The 19,524-nt window shown below is 36.8% G+C and overlaps 10 protein-coding genes across 10 annotated transcripts; 6 read left to right on the forward strand and 4 right to left on the reverse strand. All coding sequences in view use genetic code 12, as the record gives it.

The window, feature by feature from the left end:
• Nucleotides 1–1,106: 1,106 nt before the first annotated feature.
• Nucleotides 1,107–2,045, forward strand: SSO2 (syntaxin; the record flags this gene model as incomplete). The annotated part of the gene is made up of 1 exon (XM_067691913.1): nt 1,107–2,045. One exon carries the CDS (start codon nt 1,107–1,109, stop codon nt 2,043–2,045), a length of 939 nt encoding a protein of 312 aa, XP_067548346.1.
• Nucleotides 2,046–2,372: 327 nt separating this feature from the next.
• Nucleotides 2,373–4,235, forward strand: PES1 (mRNA-binding ribosome synthesis protein; the record flags this gene model as incomplete). Its single annotated transcript, XM_067691914.1, has 1 exon — nt 2,373–4,235. One exon carries the CDS (start codon nt 2,373–2,375, stop codon nt 4,233–4,235), a length of 1,863 nt encoding a protein of 620 aa, XP_067548347.1.
• Nucleotides 4,236–4,316: 81 nt separating this feature from the next.
• Nucleotides 4,317–5,417, reverse strand: MED18 (Med18p; the record flags this gene model as incomplete). Its single annotated transcript, XM_067691915.1, has 1 exon — nt 4,317–5,417. One exon carries the CDS (start codon nt 5,415–5,417, stop codon nt 4,317–4,319), a length of 1,101 nt encoding a protein of 366 aa, XP_067548348.1.
• Nucleotides 5,418–5,610: 193 nt separating this feature from the next.
• On the reverse strand, nt 5,611–5,920 carry I9W82_003000 (uncharacterized protein; the record flags this gene model as incomplete). Its single annotated transcript, XM_067691919.1, has 2 exons — nt 5,611–5,830; nt 5,898–5,920. 2 exons carry the CDS (start codon nt 5,918–5,920, stop codon nt 5,611–5,613), a joined length of 243 nt encoding a protein of 80 aa, XP_067548349.1.
• A 191-nt stretch (nt 5,921–6,111) lies between these two features.
• On the forward strand, nt 6,112–6,954 carry ABG1 (Abg1p; the record flags this gene model as incomplete). The annotated part of the gene is made up of 1 exon (XM_067691920.1): nt 6,112–6,954. One exon carries the CDS (start codon nt 6,112–6,114, stop codon nt 6,952–6,954), a length of 843 nt encoding a protein of 280 aa, XP_067548350.1.
• Nucleotides 6,955–6,963: 9 nt separating this feature from the next.
• I9W82_003002 (PUS7) lies at nt 6,964–10,595 on the reverse strand (the record flags this gene model as incomplete). The annotated part of the gene is made up of 2 exons (XM_067691921.1): nt 6,964–8,359; nt 8,587–10,595. 2 exons carry the CDS (start codon nt 10,593–10,595, stop codon nt 6,964–6,966), a joined length of 3,405 nt encoding a protein of 1,134 aa, XP_067548351.1.
• A 492-nt stretch (nt 10,596–11,087) lies between these two features.
• Nucleotides 11,088–12,365, forward strand: I9W82_003003 (uncharacterized protein; the record flags this gene model as incomplete). Its single annotated transcript, XM_067691922.1, has 1 exon — nt 11,088–12,365. One exon carries the CDS (start codon nt 11,088–11,090, stop codon nt 12,363–12,365), a length of 1,278 nt encoding a protein of 425 aa, XP_067548352.1.
• Nucleotides 12,366–12,671: 306 nt separating this feature from the next.
• On the forward strand, nt 12,672–14,711 carry KIP2 (Kip2p; the record flags this gene model as incomplete). Its single annotated transcript, XM_067691923.1, has 1 exon — nt 12,672–14,711. The coding sequence occupies one exon, from the start codon at nt 12,672–12,674 to the stop codon at nt 14,709–14,711; it is 2,040 nt and encodes a 679-aa protein (XP_067548353.1).
• A 434-nt stretch (nt 14,712–15,145) lies between these two features.
• On the forward strand, nt 15,146–17,179 carry I9W82_003005 (uncharacterized protein; the record flags this gene model as incomplete). Its single annotated transcript, XM_067691924.1, has 1 exon — nt 15,146–17,179. One exon carries the CDS (start codon nt 15,146–15,148, stop codon nt 17,177–17,179), a length of 2,034 nt encoding a protein of 677 aa, XP_067548354.1.
• A 115-nt stretch (nt 17,180–17,294) lies between these two features.
• On the reverse strand, nt 17,295–18,877 carry SLR1 (Slr1p; the record flags this gene model as incomplete). The annotated part of the gene is made up of 2 exons (XM_067691925.1): nt 17,295–18,009; nt 18,801–18,877. The coding sequence occupies 2 exons, from the start codon at nt 18,875–18,877 to the stop codon at nt 17,295–17,297; spliced, it is 792 nt and encodes a 263-aa protein (XP_067548355.1).
• Between the last annotated feature and the right edge of the window lie 647 nt (nt 18,878–19,524).

The following is a 19,524-nucleotide window of genomic DNA, read 5'->3' on the forward strand; positions in this document are numbered from 1 at the left end:
GTAAAGGGTAAAAGAGGCGGCGCGGAATGGGCTCCCCGGTCGTGTTTCTTTTGTTCCTGTGGTAGATCTAGGCTTAGATTTTGACACTTCTTTGACGAAAGTGCTTCTACATGTGGTGCAAGAGTGATGACGTTTTAACATGCCTGTAGGACAATGAGCTTTTGCATAAACAAGTGTTATACGCAGTCAATTGATTAGGTAAAGAAAAACAAGCCTCGGACGAAATGTTTGGTATGACTAGGGAAACCTTCGACTCCTTTACACCCACACACAAATGCATCTAATTTGTACCTTTTTTTCACAAACAAAGTTCATCATAAACACAGCCTTGATATTACGACCACCTGAGAATGTATGTGTTTACAATTCGTTTGAGTTGGGATCACAAAGGGGAAAGACATATCGTGGGAACGAGTAGTAATTTTGTCCTAGGTCTCTAAAATCACAGTTGAAAGCGCAGTCCTCATATTCATAAAACACCCTTTTGCCACTGTGTACATGTCGTAATATATATTTCTACGACAAGGAGATAGAACGCGGTAATTTTTTAGAATTTTTTAAATTTAATTTCTGTTTTTTTACTTCCGAGTGTGTGTGTCTGTCTGTCTGTTGTTTTGTTTACTTTTTCCAATTTTAAAACATAGGTACATATACATGTATAGTACAAAAGAATATAATAGATAGCTATTCAGTACAAAAGTTACTCAGCTAGATTAGACTACACTAGATAGAAAATGTACTTCCTATATATATAAAGGAGATCTAGTTCTATAAGAATTTTTTTTTGTATATGTTTGGTTATAATAATTTGTCCTTAAAAGAAAAAAAAAGACGAGAGAATTAAAAAAGAAAAAAAAATTCTCTCTCTCTGTTCAATTTCACGAACGAAAAACCACTGAGAGTTTACTGCAAAACACACACCAAATCACACCACATTAGGACCACATAAACAATCTATCCAAAAGGAAGAGTAACTTAATACACATACACTTCTATCATTAATACTATTTGTTTTTTTCTCCTTCCATCAGAACCAATACCGTTCCTTCCGTTTGTTGTTTGTGTTTTTTTTTTTAATCTAATCAATTGATTGTTGTCGTTTAAAAATGAGCAACCCGTATCAAAATGTCCCATACCAGGCTCAGAACCAGGGCTCATATGAAATGAGTGACATCAACAATGGTCGTAATACCAATTACAACAACTATGCCAACCAAAACAGTGCAGGTACAAAACAATATTCATCATCAAATGAAGATGACTTTGTTCAATTTATGAATGAAATTCAAGATATCAACTCACAATTGGATAGTTATTCCAATATCATCAACTTAATCGATAATAAACAAAAGAGTTTTTTGTACAATATCGATTTGAATGATGAAGATACTGAATATAGTTCTCAACAAATTGACAGTTTAGTTGCTGAAGCTCAATCATTGCAACTAGATTTAAAAGCAAGGATAAAGAGTGCTCAAGTTGAAGCAGTACATTCAAAAGACCAAACCAAGGTTGATCAAGCTGAAACTTGTAGAAAGAGATTTTTGGATCTTATTCAAGATTATAGATTGGTTGAAGCTAAAAATAAAGAATCTTCAAAAGAACAAGCTGCTAGACAATACCAAATTATAAAACCAGATGCTACTCAAGAAGAAATTAGAGCTGTTGTTGAAGATGGGTCACAACAATATTTCCAACAAGCTTTAATGCAAAGTAACAGAAGAGGTGAAGCACGTTCAGTATTGAGTGAAGTACAAGTTAGACACCGAGAACTTTTGAAATTGGAAAAGACTATGGCTGAGTTGACTCAATTGTTTCATGACATGGAAGAATTGGTCATTGAACAAGACCAACCAATTCAACAAATTGAAGAACAAGTTGGAGCTGCTCAACATGATATTGAACAAGGTGTTGGTCATACCAACAAAGCAGTTAAAAGTGCTAAAGCAGCCAGAAAGAAGAAGATTTGGTGTGCGGTTATTGTTCTTATTATCATTATCATTCTTGCTTGTGTTCTTGGTGGATACTTTGGATCTAAGAATTAGGAGAGTTTTGACTGAAGAGGAATTAATTTGTATTCATACAAAACTGTTTTTTTTTGTATATTAGAAAGAAGTGGACAGGAGACGCTTCATAATTTTAATAAAAAATTGAACTAATTGAGTAGCAGCTGGTGTAGTATAGTAGTATGTAGGTAAAGGCGAGTGATAGGTTTCAAAAGAATAGGTAATATATGCCATCGTATTGTGTTGATATTGTCGCATATTAATTTCTTACGACATTGAGAAAATGAGAGATGAGATGAGAGAATTTTTTACAACCAACTATCAAATCACTCTTGCAACTTACTCCTTTAAAGTATCTCCCCAACCATGGCTAGAATCAAAAGAAAAGGAACTTCAGGAAATGCTAAAAACTTCATCACTCGTACCCAAGCAATCAAGAAATTGCAGATTTCCTTAGCTGATTTCCGTCGTCTTTGTATTTTCAAAGGTATATATCCAAGAGAACCACGTAATAAGAAGAAAGCCAACAAAGGGTCAACTGCTCCAGTAACTTTCTACTATACCAAGGATATTCAATATTTATTACATGAACCAGTATTGGATAAATTCAGACAACACAAGACTTTTGCTAAGAAATTGCAAAGAGCTTTGGGTAAAGGAGAAATTTCAAGTGCATCTAAATTGGAACAAAATCGTCCTAAATATAAATTAAATCACATTATTAAAGAAAGGTATCCTACTTTTCTTGATGCTTTAAGAGATTTGGATGATCCATTGAATATGTTGTTTTTGTTTAGTAACATGCCAGCAACTGATCGAGTTTCTACTAAAGTTGTTGGCGATGCTGAAAAATTGTGTAATCAATGGTTAGCTTATGTTGCTAAGGAGAGATTATTGAAAAAGGTATTTGTTAGTATAAAGGGTGTTTATTATCAAGCAACTGTTAAGGGACAAGAAATTAGATGGTTGATTCCATATAAATTCCCAACTAATATCCCAACTGATGTTGATTTTAGAATTATGTTGACGTTTTTGGAATTTTATTCAACATTGTTGAATTTTGTCATGTACAAGTTGTATAATGAAAGCGGATTGATTTACCCACCTCATATTGATACGGCCAAGTTGAAAGGAGTTGGTGGATTGACTAGTTATATTTTACAATCTAAGGATTCCAAAAATGGCAATTTGTTATTGAAGCAGCAACAGAGCCAAACAAAAGAGGGTAATAAAGAAGAAGTTGGTCAAGAGTTGTCACAATCAGAGATCCAAAGAGCACTTAAAGCAGATAAAGAAACCGCAAATGACAAAGGTGAAGAAGAACAAGAAGAAGTGGAAAACAATGATGCAGCAGCCACTGTTGAAGAAGTTGAATTAGACACATTCCAAGACAATTCGACAACCAAGTCAGCTGATACTTTAATCCAACCATCTAAATTCTCATCACCTACATCACAATTATTTTCGAAATTTATCTTTTACATTGGTAGGGAAGTTCCATTAGATATTTTAGAATTTGTCATATTATCATGTGGTGGAACAGTAATATCGGAAATAAGTCTTGATGATTTGAAATTGAATGATCCAAAAGCTTATGAACAATTGAATTTGGATTCAATAACTCATCAAATTGTTGATAGGAATAAGATCTTGTCTAAAGTACCCGGAAGAACTTATATTCAACCACAATGGGTGTTTGATTGCGTTAATAAACAAGAGTTGATTAGTGTGGGTCCTTATGCGCCAGGCGAGACTTTGCCTCCTCATTTGTCACCATGGGGTGATGCTGGTGGATATGATCCAAGTAAGGATGAGAAGAAAGCAAGTGCTGAAGGTGAGGCCGATGTTGCTGAAAGTGAAGAAGAAGAAGATGATGACGAGGAAATTGAAGTGGAATCTGGAGATGAAGATCAAGACGAAGATGAGGAGGAAGAAGATGAAGATGAGGACCTCAAAGCACAAAAGGAATTAGAAATGGAAGTTGCTGGTGAAAAATTCTCTGAACAAAAACAAGACGAACCTAAATCCAAGAAACAAAAGACTAAATCAGCATCAAAGGCTGACGATGAAGAAGCCAAGGAGTTGGCCAAGATTATGATGACGAACAAACAAAAGAAGTTGTACAAGAAGATGCAATATGGTATTGATAAGAAGGAGACTAGGAATAAAGAATTGGCTAAAAAGAGAAAACAATTGGATAAGAAAAAGAAGCAATTGCAAGATATGTAAAAATGCAATGAAAGTAGAAGGAAGATAATACAATATTTGAAATTAAGTTACCTTATATATTAATCAGTTGTACTGTCTCCTCTATTTTAATCCTTGTATTCTTGAATCCATAAACATTCGATCAGGAATCTCCAAAATAAATAAATTCTTGACAAATTCCTGCAACTTGCTCAATTCCTTAGCTCCAGAATTTATCAAATCAACATCAGTAGTTTTAGGGACATTAACAAAACATTTAATTTGAAATGTATTTGATTCATCAAGTAATTTCAACTTGATTGCATCAGAACCACTTGTGGATGCACTAACGTAATCGTCATCGCGAATGAATATTTTGTAAATTTCAATAATTATATCCTTGTAAAAGAATCGTACTCCTTTTATCCAGTATTGATTGATGACTTCGTATCCGAGATCATTGAGGAGTATCAAGAAGGAATCACTCTTGGACTTTTTTGTAATTGAGGTTTTTGTTTCTTGTTGTGGCTCGGTTTTCACGGTAGTTGCAGTCGTTGCTATGTCATTGTTGGTGATTGTATCTGATTCCATATTGGTATCATCAACTCCATCTTCTTTCTTGATCTCAGTATCACCATTATTCAATCCACCTTCCTCCTTCTTAACTACTTTATCTTCATTCCCCTTAACTTCCTCTTTTTCTTGCTTCACCTCCACGTCTACATCCATTTTATCGCCCAATTCTTCATCCGTGCCTCCACTTTCAACTCCAACATGTGTATGAACCAATGTACTTTCATAAATCGTCTGTTGTGAACAAGTTTGGTTCTTACCCGCGATGGGTATATCACTAATCTGCAAAGTCCACACCCGTTCATTATCTCCATTGTTATTGCTACTACTGCTAAACAACTTCTTTACCAATATAGGAGGACTATCTTTATCATCATTAAAAATCGGCTTAGCAATATCCAAAATCTCACCCGATTTCCCCAATTTGTCCGTGTCATCCCACGTAGTTGTGCATTTCATATAATACTGTTCGATCTGGTTGATTTTACCTGGTTCGAATTTCGGTTTGAAAACATGGTTGGGTTTGGTAATTAGCGAATAGGTGGATATTGGCTGTGGTTGTAGTATACCAGTGATTGCTTGTAGTGAGGTTATTGTTTGGAGATAGTTTGAGTGAGGAATTGATGAAACTAGTGATAGTTGTTGTACCATTGGGGGAAAGCGTATGGAGGAATGGGGTATGTCAATTGGAAAATGGATGTTATTCTTTGGAATTTTTCAAGCGGCTTGAAGAGAGTCACAGCATCTTACAATCATCAACTCACAGAGTACGAAAGCTTACCCAACATTACAATTACTACTATACATTGAGCTATTTACGCTATATGTACTATGACCCCTTTCTTTAATCAACCTTCTTCTCCTTCTCAGCTTCATATTGTAGAGAAGACGTATCTTCCATAAACGCAACCACAATATACCCAATCAATACAATGTTCGCCGACAATGCACTTAAACCACCACTTATTATACTATTGGGAGTAAAGTATTGTACTGTGAAAAATGTAACTAGTGGAACTATTATCATTAATGCTGTAAAGAGCATCAATTTTTGTATTACTGATCTAGAAAGTAATTGGATGTTAGTAAAAAAAAGGTTTCGTAGGTGGTAGTCTTTTTAGAGTTACATACTTTGGGATGTCTGTTTTAACCATTGTATCTTGTTTTGTAATTGAATTGGTAAGTATATGAGTATCAATGTATTCATGTACGTACTGTTGCTTAAGTGTGTTCTGTAATTTTTCTCATTTTGTAAAAATCTCAACGAAACATTTCTCATTCTCAGCAAACAACCCAGAAAGAGTTATTTACACATTCATCACACAAGCCAGCCTCCCACTACAACATGCAGTTCTTCAGCTTGACTTTGGTGTATTTGACATGTTTCGTTGGAACAATTGCCGCTTTTAAGAATTCAGCACACACATATGTAAAGAATCGGTTTGATGGTCCAGAACAAGTCGACAAAAGCCCATGGCTCTACAAATCGTTCCATGATGTGGATGAACGGATTGCAACATCATTCAAAGAGCATGAACTTGACCAAAATGCAAAAGTTTTCTTCTTTTACTTTCAAATAAAGAAATCTGAATGGTACTCAAAGTCTAGAAAGATTAATGACTGGCTCGTGCCTATCTACAACGTGGTTTATCCGGAAAAATCACCTATCAATTTTAAGGAGTTTGAAAGTCGTGGTGTGCTTCCAAAGCTCTTGACGGGAGATGCAATTGATGAATGGCTAGAGCGAGTTATTTTCGAAGATGATTATGTTTTCCAAATTGTACCTGACCTGTTCCTTGAAGGCAGTGACAAAGATGCCGTAAGCGATGTGGAGGATAAATTGGAAAAGTTTTATGCTTCTGATAGCAAGCTGACTAGAAAAGAGAAAAATGAAGATGTTTCAGTAGAACAAGAGGTTGATGCCGATTTCGCTGAAGCAAACAGATTAGCTGCTGAAGAAGACCAACCAGTTACTATATTAGAAGATGTCCCATCAAATACAACCACTGTGAAACATGACAATATTTTCACGAATTATCAATTTTTCACAAATGGAATTTGGTCAGGATTGATTGTATCTGGGTTTTTATTATTGATTCTCTATGGAGCATTGACTTGGCTTTCAGATTTACAAATAAGTTACACTTCATTTGAAAAGCAAGTTGATTTTGATAAAAAGAATGAATAGTGTCTAGTTTTAATATACATACGGAATAATTTTGTACGGAACCAATTGTTTATACTTTTCCCAATCTTTGCCATATTTCGCTTGGCATTTCATATCATCTCTCACTTGACGATGAATCAACAAACTAGCAAAATAAATGACATAGAAATAGGTTAATGGTGTTTGGAATCCCGTTGGTAAACACCAGGACCAACCAACTAGCCAATCACCGAGATAATTAATATGTTGTGATAATCCCCACCAACCTTCAATCAACAATTTTGATCCAGTAGAAGTCTTGATATGTTTCATATGTGGTAATTTGCCGTTTTTGAAATTGGATTTTTGTAAATTAGAAGCTCTAAAGATGTAAAAGCCGACGAAATGCAACACTATAATAGCAGCAAACTTGTACCACCCCAAGATGACTTCGTTTCCTGGTATACTTAAATACCTAGTTTGCAAAGTATAGCTCCAAGGTACCCATGCCAAATCACCAAAACTCAACATAAATCCAAATCCATCGGTTGTGATATCAATCATGGTTAATAGCCCAGTTTCATTCAAAACCCCATCAAATATGTAAAATGTCTGCAATAATGTCACTAGTATTAACGAATCAGTGACATGGCCCAATCTATGGTATTGTTCATGAGCACAACTTAAATTGATGAGAAACCACAACAACATTCCTGGCCTCAACTCACAAAATAACTTTATATCCCAATTACCAATCCTAGGATTCAATTCACGACCAATAAACCAATCGTAAATGACGTTTCCCGTATTTCCATTGACACTCAATACCCTCTCTTTAGTGCCAACACCATTTGGCTTTGTCAATGAAACAAATGAATACACATAAACAAACACTGCCAACAAGAATGAAAATATGATACAAGTGACTGTCAACTTCAATTGATGATTGTAAATAAATTGTAATTCTGGTAAACTGAAATCGTCAACTTGTAAACAACGAGCAATTAAAATGGCAAATAAAGTCCCACTCATACTTACACCATTAATGCAATATTTTAAATAAGTCCCATCTCTCAATTTTGTTCCTTGCATCATTGTCCCAGGTAAGATTTGATCTAAAATGACCAATCCAAAAAACCACGCCAAATATGCAGACCAAACTTGTTTGTCAAAACATAGTTCAATCCATTCTGATTGAGTTAAAGGGGTCTGATTCAATACTTTTTCCAATTGAAGGTTAATGCCTTGTAATGAATAGTATTGATTAGTGACTAAAGCGAAAAAGAAAATCACAAATGGTAAACCGAAAGTTATACCCAATGCTCCCGGGAGACCATTAAACTCTCGATGTATTGTGACTGGGTTCAATGTACTCATTGTAGTGTAGACTGTGTTTCCATGAGCTTCTTTCAAGTTGTGATAATTGGAAGAGTCTTTATATGATGAACTGAAAATAGAAAAAAAAAATACGATCATCGTTGCGAGCCGCGTTGCGCTCTCGTACCGGAACGACCTGCTATACAATAAACGAGACTGCGCCCTAAATACGAGAAAGGATGATCTTCTAGATCTATGCGAAATGGTTATTTGCTACTTCGTATATACAGTTACTTTAATTGAGCATATCTAGATGTGTCAATCCTCATAAACTCTCTCAAAGCCATTGTGGCATACGCACTCACATCCAACTTCATTTTCAAAACGACTGCAAATTTAGATACAGTGGTAGACTCATCATCATATTTAATGATTCTTTCTGATAAGATCAGCTCCTTGTTTTTAATATCATCTTCGTTTTTTGACATCTCTAATATTTCCAAATCAGTTCTAACTAATGGCTTGCCATCAACTTTATACTCAATAATCTCATAAGAAAGATCTTTTGGCTTGGATAATAATGTTCTATATGCACCAGTTAAAGAGAACTCTTTATTCTTTCTCATCAAGTTAAAAGGATCAAGACTGTCCTTAGCCATGGTATCAACATAAACTTGTTTCAACTTCTCATTTGTAGGATATTGAACCTTGAAACCAGGGCTTGGCAAAACTACATCAAAAATGGAATACTTGCCACTGTCAATGTCCTCTTTAGTTAATGCCTTCACCGCAACTGTATTGGTTACAGCTACATCTTCTTCAAACCCATCATCGTCAACTGTTGTGGCGCCATTGGCTTGTTCGTCGTAAACCAAATCACCCTCTTGTACTTCAAGACCAAACAATTCTAATCTTTTTGATGCAACCAAGTTCCATACATATGACTGATAAGCATGAACATACATCATTCTCAAATTCTTCGGTATAGCCAAAAGACTTTTCAAATATGAATGTGGCTTGTACTTCTTTTCTGCATCTTGTGGTTCATTCGACAAGACCTTCAAGATGCAATTTTCGGCAACAAAGTGTCTCGGCAACACTTTAGAAGCTTCCTTCGCATCCCTTTTCTCCTTCCATATTTGCCTCATTTCCAATGTGGCTGGTGCACATACTTCTTGTTCAGATAATAAAAGTTCAACACACTTCTCCCAGTCTTCTTGAAGCAAAGCAATACCGAGTTGATGAGTTGGTACTGAAAATGACCCAAATCTTTGCATCCCAAAGTAGTTGATGAATCCATGTTTATCCAAACTTTCAAAACACCGGGCGACAATCGTGCGTAAATCTGCATCTGACCCTTCATCAGCAACGGCTGGTTTCACATCACGCAAAGTAATTGTAAACTCATTACCAGCCAAATCTCCCAATTTCAAAGGATAATCCTCATATGTAAACAGTCCCAACCTGAAATTTGAATTCTTCATCTTGTTCAATGCACTTACTCGGAGAACTTTACCACGATGAATACAAAACTTTTGACAAGTCACTCCACGACGGTCTTTAGTTCCTGCGTAATTTATTGTCTTGGGAGAAATACGCAACATCTTGGCAATGTTATGAGCAACATCCATGGTATCTCTATTTTGTTTGAATACAGCGAAATGCAAATATGGTTTAAATGGACCAAGTCCATAATTGATGACTCCATTTTCATCGACATGGTGCATACTATCCATTACATTCACATCACCACCACGTCTATTATTACCTCTATTTTTGCCAATGACAATCTTGAATGTGTTTTGAGCTGATGTAGTACTTTCTAATTTACCTTGAAATGCTTTACGTAATAATTGATGTAACTTCCCCCTCTTCTCCTTATCGTCTATGGTTGTTTTTGTTTCCATGTGATTTCCCGTGTGGAATAATTGTTCAATTTGATTCAACTCCTCCTCAGTAATATATCCAAGCAATTCAGTTTTATCTTCCTCACTTAGTTGGTACTTGGGCTCATTTTCTTGAGCTTTTGCCCTTTCGGCTTTTATAGCAGCAATCTCCTCCTCTGTCTTGCCGGCAAATTCTTCAGCTTCTTTTGCTTTTTGTTCAAGTTTCTTTTCCTTTTTGGACTTACCCATATCAATCCCAAGATCAGTCAAATGGACAACATTACCACTGGGTTCAATCTCGTTCACTTGGAAATCTGAATGCAAGGTTTTCAAAGAGCCTTGAAACCCTACTGAATTTGGATTGATAAACTTTAGTATACCAACAGCTTCCTCAGTGAGCGCAGGGATGAGGGTTGGTTTCAACTTTTTAATTCCTGGAATATCCTCATAGGATACTGTTCTCTTTATCTGTTCAGCCATTGGTGATAATAATTTGTGGCGGATATGTTTGAGCATTCAATAGTGGAAGAATGGCTTGGGTACAAATTTTCAAAACAAGAATTTTGTGAACCGAAGCGATGAGAAAAGAATCTGCAAGCGAATAACCTACAAGTTGGGTAGCGATTTTGTATCCGGATTACAATTAATATAACATTGACTTGCAAGTCGGTGTTTGAATATGTATATTGAGTTTAGTTATATAGTTAAGTTTGATGGTTATAGTATATGATTTCATAGTTTCACTTGTTAGTGCTAGATTTCCTATTCATACTAGTTATAGAGAGAGAGAAATGCTGCATACTGCATATAACGAACCTTATACTGACTGCGAAAATTACAACTTTTGATATGGGAATTATTACACTTTTTAGTCAACTATAACTTACTATAAACTCATTCCACTCATTACCTTGCTAGCCGCTCACATACATTTTCCAATACTAGTTACGCGTTTTAGTATTAATCTCCGTAATGTTGAAACAGTTTGTGCAGCCTGAGTTCCTACTTGAAAGTCTGAATGGGTCAACGCCTTCAACAAACTCAACAATAACAAACCCAGTAACTAAGAAATCCACAGGTTCATTAAGAGTACCAAGTTTCACTTTTGCTAGAGCTGTTTCTCAAGAACGTCGCTACTCAACCGTTCAAGGTGGAGGTAATGGAGATGATACCAATGGCAATACACTTTCAAGCCGTAGGACAAATTTCCTTAAAGTATGTTCATGGCCATTTTCCAAAATTGACGTTTCCACTGGGGCAAAGTCAGGAGATGTATCGGTAAAGGATCAAGACTCTCGGCATTTCCACGAAGCTTACGACAAGGTCAGAACTATTGCCACAATGGATAAACACTTGACGCCAAACCAAAACGTTCACAATCTGTTTAACAATTTGCAAGGGCAACAGCGTCCTCTTACTGGTAATCCTAGCTTGGAAAATATGGGCCAACGAAGATTAGGCGAACGGGCAGATAAGTTGGGTAAAGTGTTCAATAGAAGGAAGCATCAGCAAAAGAGCCTTGAAGATGGCACCAAAAGATGTGTTGTTTTATCAAATTTGGATTCATCAATGGGGATAAATTCAGTCATACAACAAGTTTGTGGGGGTCCATTGGAAAAAGTTGTCAGAATTTCAAACCACAGAGTCAAGTTGTACTTTATTTTCCCCCAGCAAGCCAAGCAGTTTTATCAATATGGAAGTGCAACTGGGCTTCTCAAAGTCAATGGTACAAAATTGGGTGTGAGTTGGGGAGATGAAGATTACTGTGAAAACTCGTCAGATAAAAAAGCTGAAGATGTTGAGAATTATAATTTCACATTTGGTAATTTCAAAGCCAAGCCAAGCGCAAAAGGTCTGTTTTTAGATCCTCATTTGACATTACCGAGAGCCCTTTACAATGACATTTTGACAAATGGATGTAGAAGATGCTTGATAGTATCAAAATTGATTGTTGGTAAAAAGATTAGACCAGGTGATAAGATGTTTTATCCTGAACCGGAAATTCATTATTCTCAAGAATTGCAAATCCAGAATATCAGGCAAGATTTTGAACCATTTGGAGAAATCATGGATATTGGAAGTGTCATTTCAAGAAAACTTAGCTTTAGTGTGTTTTATTATGATATCAGAAGTGCAATCAAAGCCAAAAATGAATTTGAAACAGTTGGCACCAACTTGCATCACAAGTATAAGGAATGGGCTATTTGGTATGGGAAAGACATCACCGATCGTGCTTGCTTTGTTCTCTAATAGGTTACGTTTGCTAGGTAATATAAGCTTTATCTCTAAAAATAAGAGAGCCCTTGTAGTGAAAAGAATATCTTTCATCGTCTAGATTAAAGAGTGTGTGTGTGTACTAATCTCTGATACTGTTTTGGTTTGTGTATTCAATATACTTTCCCAATTGGTAACAATTGTAAACACTTCACACAAATCATAAAATTTAATTAATTTTCAGAAAAAACGAATATGCCATAACTTCTTTTTACAAGAGATAGGACTACTTAGAGAGAAATTCAGTCCAGTTACAACATTAATACCTTCACATCTACAGAAATGTCTTATAAAACACCAATGAGGACAAGGTCGTCTTTGGGTAACTCATCTAGCGCGTCAGTTTCGTCCTTATCTACCCCTACGCGACCATCATCAGCAAGATCAACTTTCCGTCCTCCATCTAGACCAACGATGATTAGATCATCTTCACCTGTAATGCTGTATCAACAACCGAGATCAAGACCAGGTTCAGCACTTGGTACGAGCCGTCCTGGCACTCCAGTTAATTCAGGAAACTACTGCCGCCAGGAGCCATATACAGGTACCATTACTGTTTCTATTCGTCCAAATCCGGAATCTTTTACTCAAGGAGCACAACAAAATTGGCATATAAATACATACAACAATAGTATATCCCATGCCAATGGGAGCAGTTTTGTCTTTGACAATGTCTTTGAAAATGATGTCTACCTGAACACCAATTACCAAGTGTATTTAAAAGTGTGCAAACCCATAGTTGAAAAGTTCCTTGATGAGGGGTACAATGGGACTGTATTTGCATATGGTATGACCGGGTCGGGGAAAACATACAGTATGAAGGGTAATGACGAGGAGTCAGGTTTTGTTGAGATGGCAGTAAATGATTTATTCGAAAAGCTTAGTAGCATGGGACAAGTGGTTACCCATCAAATCAATGTGTCATACCTTGAAATATATAACGAACGTATTATTGATTTGCTAAATGCTGGTAATAGCAGTGCTACGACCAGCAATGATTTAAAAATTAGAGATGATCCTGAGTTTGGTGTCAAAGTGATTGGTTTAACTACACCAGTAGTCACTTCTAGAGAGCAACTACTCTCATTAGTTAAAAAGGGTGATCTTAATAGAAAAACAAGTGCCACTGATTTCAATGCAAGATCTTCAAGATCGCACTCAATCTTGCAAATTAGATTGAAAATTGTCAATGACCTCACCAGCTGTGAAACCACATCAACCTTGACATTGTGTGATCTTGCTGGATCAGAGCGAGCATCTTCAAGCTTGGAAAGAAGAAAAGAAGGATCTTATATCAACAAGTCATTGCTTGCTTTGAGTAACGTTATTAACAAGTTATCAGCATCATCACATGGTGTTGTAGATCATCATATAAGTTACAGAGACTCCAAGTTGACAAGGCTTTTGCAACCGGCATTAAGTGGCAAAAGTTTGGTGCTGATTTTGTGTACAATTCACATGGGTTGTGGTAATAATGCAACTGCACAACAAGCTGTTTCAGAAACTTACAAGACATTGAGATTTGCTGCCAGGGCAAAGGATATTGTAATCAATGTTGAAAAGAATGTTGGTAGAGGCATAGAATTGAGTGATCCAGAAACAACAAAGCTAATACAAGAGTTGAACCATACAATAGAACAGCAAAGGCACGAATTGCTAATGTTAAAAGCAAATGGCTACACAGAGTCATCGGCTGTGGATGGTTCGATGCCAGACAACGCATTGAAGGCTGAGAATAAAGTATTAATGGAGAAAATCAATCATCTTACTCGTCTTACCGATTTACAAAAGACAGAGACGGTGATTGTTAAAGATAGTGCCCTAAATGATATTATCAGTTCCGGCGCTGATAATGCACAACTTTATGTGGCTAATATTGAAGAGTTGTATAAGCGGATTACCCACGAGAGAAGTGAATATGACAACTATATTGCCCATCTTGAGAGTCAATTGAAGTTGGCCTATACCAAGAATACAAATCACAGCACGGCCAATTCAAACAATGATTTAATGGACGTACTCAAAGAACAGGAAGAAGAAATAATACAACTTAAAGAGGCAATCAAGGATAAAGACCACATAATCAAGAGCTTTTCCAAAACTTCAAGGTTGCGCAAGTTGGTGGAATCGAATTCCAGAGCAAATGTTTCAATAACGAATTCAAACTATGTTGCCATGGATCATGACTATAAACTCTCAATGGGTTTACATAGTCAAGATAGTGACGTTTCTATGGATAAGGAGAATGATGTTGGAACGTTTGATCTTTCGATAGGAGCCAAGAAGGCAAGAGCTGGTTTTGATCTTATGCAAACGCTATGATTCAGTGGACAATTAGGTATTTAATGGTTAGTAATGCAAAGTATGTTTTTATTTCTGGGTAATGGTCCTTGCATGATCTTGCTTTGGGGAGGACCCTTTGTAGAAGCAAAATTGACAATCGCGCATGCCGTCGCTTACGTAAAGCAGTAAATATTCTATGAGATCTTGTACCGCGCCATGATACAAATCAGATCTAATAATCCATGCGCGATGAGCAATAATGAGATAATTCATATATCTTGCATGGCATTATGGTGTTCGTTATTGGGCTATGTTATCGTAGTTGGTTATCTTTATATTCTTTTTCACATGAGTTTTCGTGTTGAGAAGAGAAATCTTTTTTTCTTTTTTTTCTTTTTGTTTGTGAAATTGAGAATTATCTGCTAACAAAATTTAAAGTTGAGTTTATCATTCATCCATTTCAAGCTCAATAAATGTTCAAAGGGAAAGTACCTGACTCCATCAACATGTTTAGAAGGCGTAAATCACAACCTCAAAACAAGGAAGAGCTACAGATTACGGAAAAAGGATCGTCACAGCCACAGCCATCGTCATCGTCATCGTCACAGTCTTATCTAGAACCATCACAGCCGCATCATCGACGCAATTCTAAAGAATCAGCTAAATCTAAAACATCGTCCATATCAACTCAAAACAGCACATTCTCCACTTCACATAAGGATAACACAAGTGATCCTCTGCGGCGGTTTGATGTAGAAATACTTCATAAAGGAGACAAGAAAGAGCCCAGTGAAGGTCAGCAAACAACAACATGCACACATGAAACAAATAACACCGATGATTGCTTGTCGCCGCTAACATCGAATCCTGATGGTCAAGAACTGGGTGATAACCATTCAATAGCATTATCAGAGACAGATACACTTTGTGCATCACGAAAACAACGACTTGAGTTGCAAGATATTTACACTGATAATTTCTCAATGTACTTGCCATTTGTACTACGGCAGTTGAGATTAGCTGACGATCGTGAACAAGCTGAAGTCCGTCGCCGAAGGGAAGCCCGCGCTAGTGCTGACCATGATGACCACACGATGGACCATTTCGATGAAGATTATGATGCTGAAAATGATACGGTTGCCGATGACGACTTGTCGACAATATTCAACGATAGCCAATCACCTAATGAACAGCACCATTTTGATCACTATAGAGTTATGGATCGAAGATTGTCAGCTTATAATTATAAACGACTGGTTGTGTTTGTTGGAAGTATGTTGAAGAATGATATATTAGTTTTCCCATCAGCTGCATCATTTAAACTTTTCAAACAATTGAGAGGGAATATTAAAAAGGAGAGGAAAAGTTCAACAATTGTATATGATGCTAATGGTAGTATTAAAAAAGTTACTCCATCGAATGGATACAAGAGTGATCTTACTAGACCAAATATTGACGCCAGCAGTGGTGATGTGATTGATGAAAGAAGTCACATAATCCCAATAAGTTATAAAATCAAGGGTCAAGGTCTACCGCTTTTGAAGATGCACCTGCCTACATTATCAACATTTCGCAAGAATACACCGTATCTCATATTTAAGAAATACAAAGAAGTACCATCACCACCACCCAATTTGGGCATACCTGGTGAATCAAGATCCAACGAAGTTGATTTTGAAACATTTGATTACTGTTTTGTTCATCTGAAGTTTTCCCAAAATTATCGACGATTCATATTTGAATTTTATCCCAATTCATCTGCCACTTTTAAAGTGGTCTTGTTTCAATCTAGTTTTAAACCATTTGCAGATTTTATTTATAAAAATACTCGATTTAGAGTTATTGGAACTACGATACCAACTGGATTGGTTTGTGAGTATAATCCTCATATGCGATTACTTGTCATTGATGATGATGAGCCTTCGTTATGTGATGGGATTACTAATAAACAGTCATCGTCAAAGTTTCTAAAATTGAAGAAATCAAGTGCAGATACTTCTTCAAGTAAGGAAGGTTCTACTAAATTTGATGCCAATGATGCCAGTACCTATATTAATCCAATTCCGAATAAAAAGTTTCTTGATGAAGATGGGTTTTCAAACTCATGTCACCATCGAGCTACATTTATCCCAAATAATCTTCCACCATTTGGATGCTTTAAAGATGCAAATATGTACAAGAAGGATGACTCCGGCTTTATACCCAAGAGATATTTTGAATCGGGTAAAGCTGAAATATATCAAGATGTGCAGTCGCAACCACCCACAATGTCAACTGCAACTCCACGATCCCTGCGACTGACAACTACTACCGCGGACTCATTCTTCAATAGTACGTTGTCGGTGGATGACGACACTTTGGTCTTGAGTACCATTTTTTGCACCTTAAGAGAAGTTAATGTAAAGAATGCCAATATGACCAATTCTACTCCAATGATGAGGGGTGCTGCAAGCATGACGCGAAGTCCCAATTTCGGGCTCATGTCGGTCGGATTGTCTACGTTGTAAAAGGATCACACCCGTCAAAGACTTAGATTTAGAGCAGTGTATTTAAAGAATAGAGAACACAATGAGTGGAGGATTTCTTTTGATGTAGACACTAGACTATTGACAAAACTGTTCTTTACATACCTGGTGATCTAGATCTGTCCCTTCTGACAGGAGATCTCGATGGGGATCTGCTGTATCTTTCTCTTTCTTCGCCTCTAGGCTCACGTTCATAAGTATCGCTACCCCTTCTATATTCCCTATCTTCGAAACGGCCACCAGTACCAAATCCACCACTGCCAAATCCACCACGATCAGATCCTCCTCTGTATCCATCACGTGGCTCACGGCTGCCATCGCGGCTTCCTCTGTAATCACCATAACCGCCTCTTCCGCCGCTTCTAGTTGAGAATCCACCACCACCTCTTCTTCCATACCCATCGTCGTAGCCTCTACCACCACCGTATCCACCGTATCCACCTCTTCTATCACCATATCCACCGTAGCCACCTCTTCTATCGCCATATCCACCGTAACCACCACGTCTATCTCCACCATATCCACCATATCCTCTTCCGTATCCATCATCGTAGCCTCTTCCACCGCCATAACCACCACGACCATAGCCATATCCGCCTCTACCTCTATATCCACCTCTTTCTCTAGCAGGGAATGGATCGGATTTAGCAACTTGAACCACTAAACCACCAGGAAGTGTAAATGGAAAGTCTTTACGATCCATATCTAAAGCACGTTCACAACCTTCAGCATCTTTGTACTCAACAAAAGCAAACTTTTCCCCATCGGATGTTCTTGGTGGGGGGATATCTAATCTGACTAATTCGCCATACCTTGAAAAAAAAAAAAGTGAATGTTAGTTGATTTCTGATTCTTTTAACTATATTGTAGTGATTAACCTTGTGATTCAATTGAAGAAGAAGAAAAAAAGTTGAATGATTTGGTTGTTTCTGTTAATGATTTTCCAAGTTGAAGAAATGAATTAGAAATATTGTTAGTAAAAAGATAGAATGAAAGTTAAGAAGATTGTGAATAAAATGAAATTTAAAGAAGAAGGAAATTGAGGAGGAAGGGATGAAAGTCGATTGAGTTGTGAAAGTAGTCGACTAAAGTTGACTCGAAATATTGGGTTCATGGTCTTCTAAGACAGTTTTTTTTTTTTTTTTTGGATTTCAATTGCTGAGTTGATGAAGAATAAGGGGAAAATGGAATGATCATGAAATGATGAAGAAGAATAAAATCATTCTTTTGAGGAGTTGAATGAGATTAGCTGTTGTTATGATAGGGTGTGCAAAATGGGGACTTTGACATCCGCTTTATGAAATCCCTCAAGAAAAACAAGCTATGGAATAAAACTTGTTAAAAGTGAATGGCTGGTCAAGGAACTTGATGATGATAAAAAGATGAAAGCTTTAGGTTTTTATAACTGTGGAAACTGTACTTGGGAAATGTACTTGGAAATGTACTTGGAAACCTGCTAGGAAAACAAACCATTTGATGATAAATCGTACTTTTCTTTTTCTTTCAATGAATGTGCAAACAGAAAGGTGGAGTTGGAAAAACAAACATCACTTTGGGATATGATGTTCTTGGGTTGAATCCATCAATGAATTAAGATACATACTTTTCAAATTCAGGTGCCAAATCGACAGCCTTTGATTCTCTTGTGAATCCAGTCACGTATAATGTATTCTTGGGCATTATTACGTTGAGTTGTTTGGTCTGGAATTTAGTCGTGACATTAATTTTTTTTGCTTCTGTTTGGTGAACAAAAATTCTTGTGATTGTTGTTTTTTAGTCAAAGTTGCACGCACTACACGTCACGTGGATTCGAAAAATGAATAGGCACAGTCGGGTATTCGAAGCTACAATGAGGTGTCTTTTTATTGTCACTTTGGGAATTGCTGATATGGATCTTTTGGATGCATATTGTGGATTGAACGTTGGTGAGGACAAAAAGATGTTGGCACTATTGACTCAGTGGCTGACTCGGTGGTGAATCCGTAGCTAAGCTTGATTCTTTTGCTTCCCGTTTCTACTAATATATATACTACTCGGGAAAACTTTGAGCCACGAGATCCTAGTAGGATGTTTCCTTTGGCGACGAGATTCCTTGGTATCTCTCTATCTGTAGGTAGTCTTTTATTGGCTGCACAACCAGAGTAAATTTTCTCCCTTTGGATCAATCCTGGAAGTACCCTTACACTGTTGTTTGGCGACCTTTGGTTGGGGAGAGGTTTTGGTGACTGAGTCTACAGAAGTTTACTCACTTGGAGGTTTGCAAAAATGAACTAGAAGACCGCACAGCCCCAATGATGTGTCTTTTACATTAATTCACATTTTGGTAG

This window comes from Candida metapsilosis (assembly GCF_017655625.1).
Source record: "Candida metapsilosis strain BP57 chromosome Unknown scaffold3, whole genome shotgun sequence".
NCBI classification, from domain to species: Eukaryota; Fungi; Ascomycota; class Pichiomycetes; order Serinales; family Debaryomycetaceae; genus Lodderomyces; species Lodderomyces metapsilosis.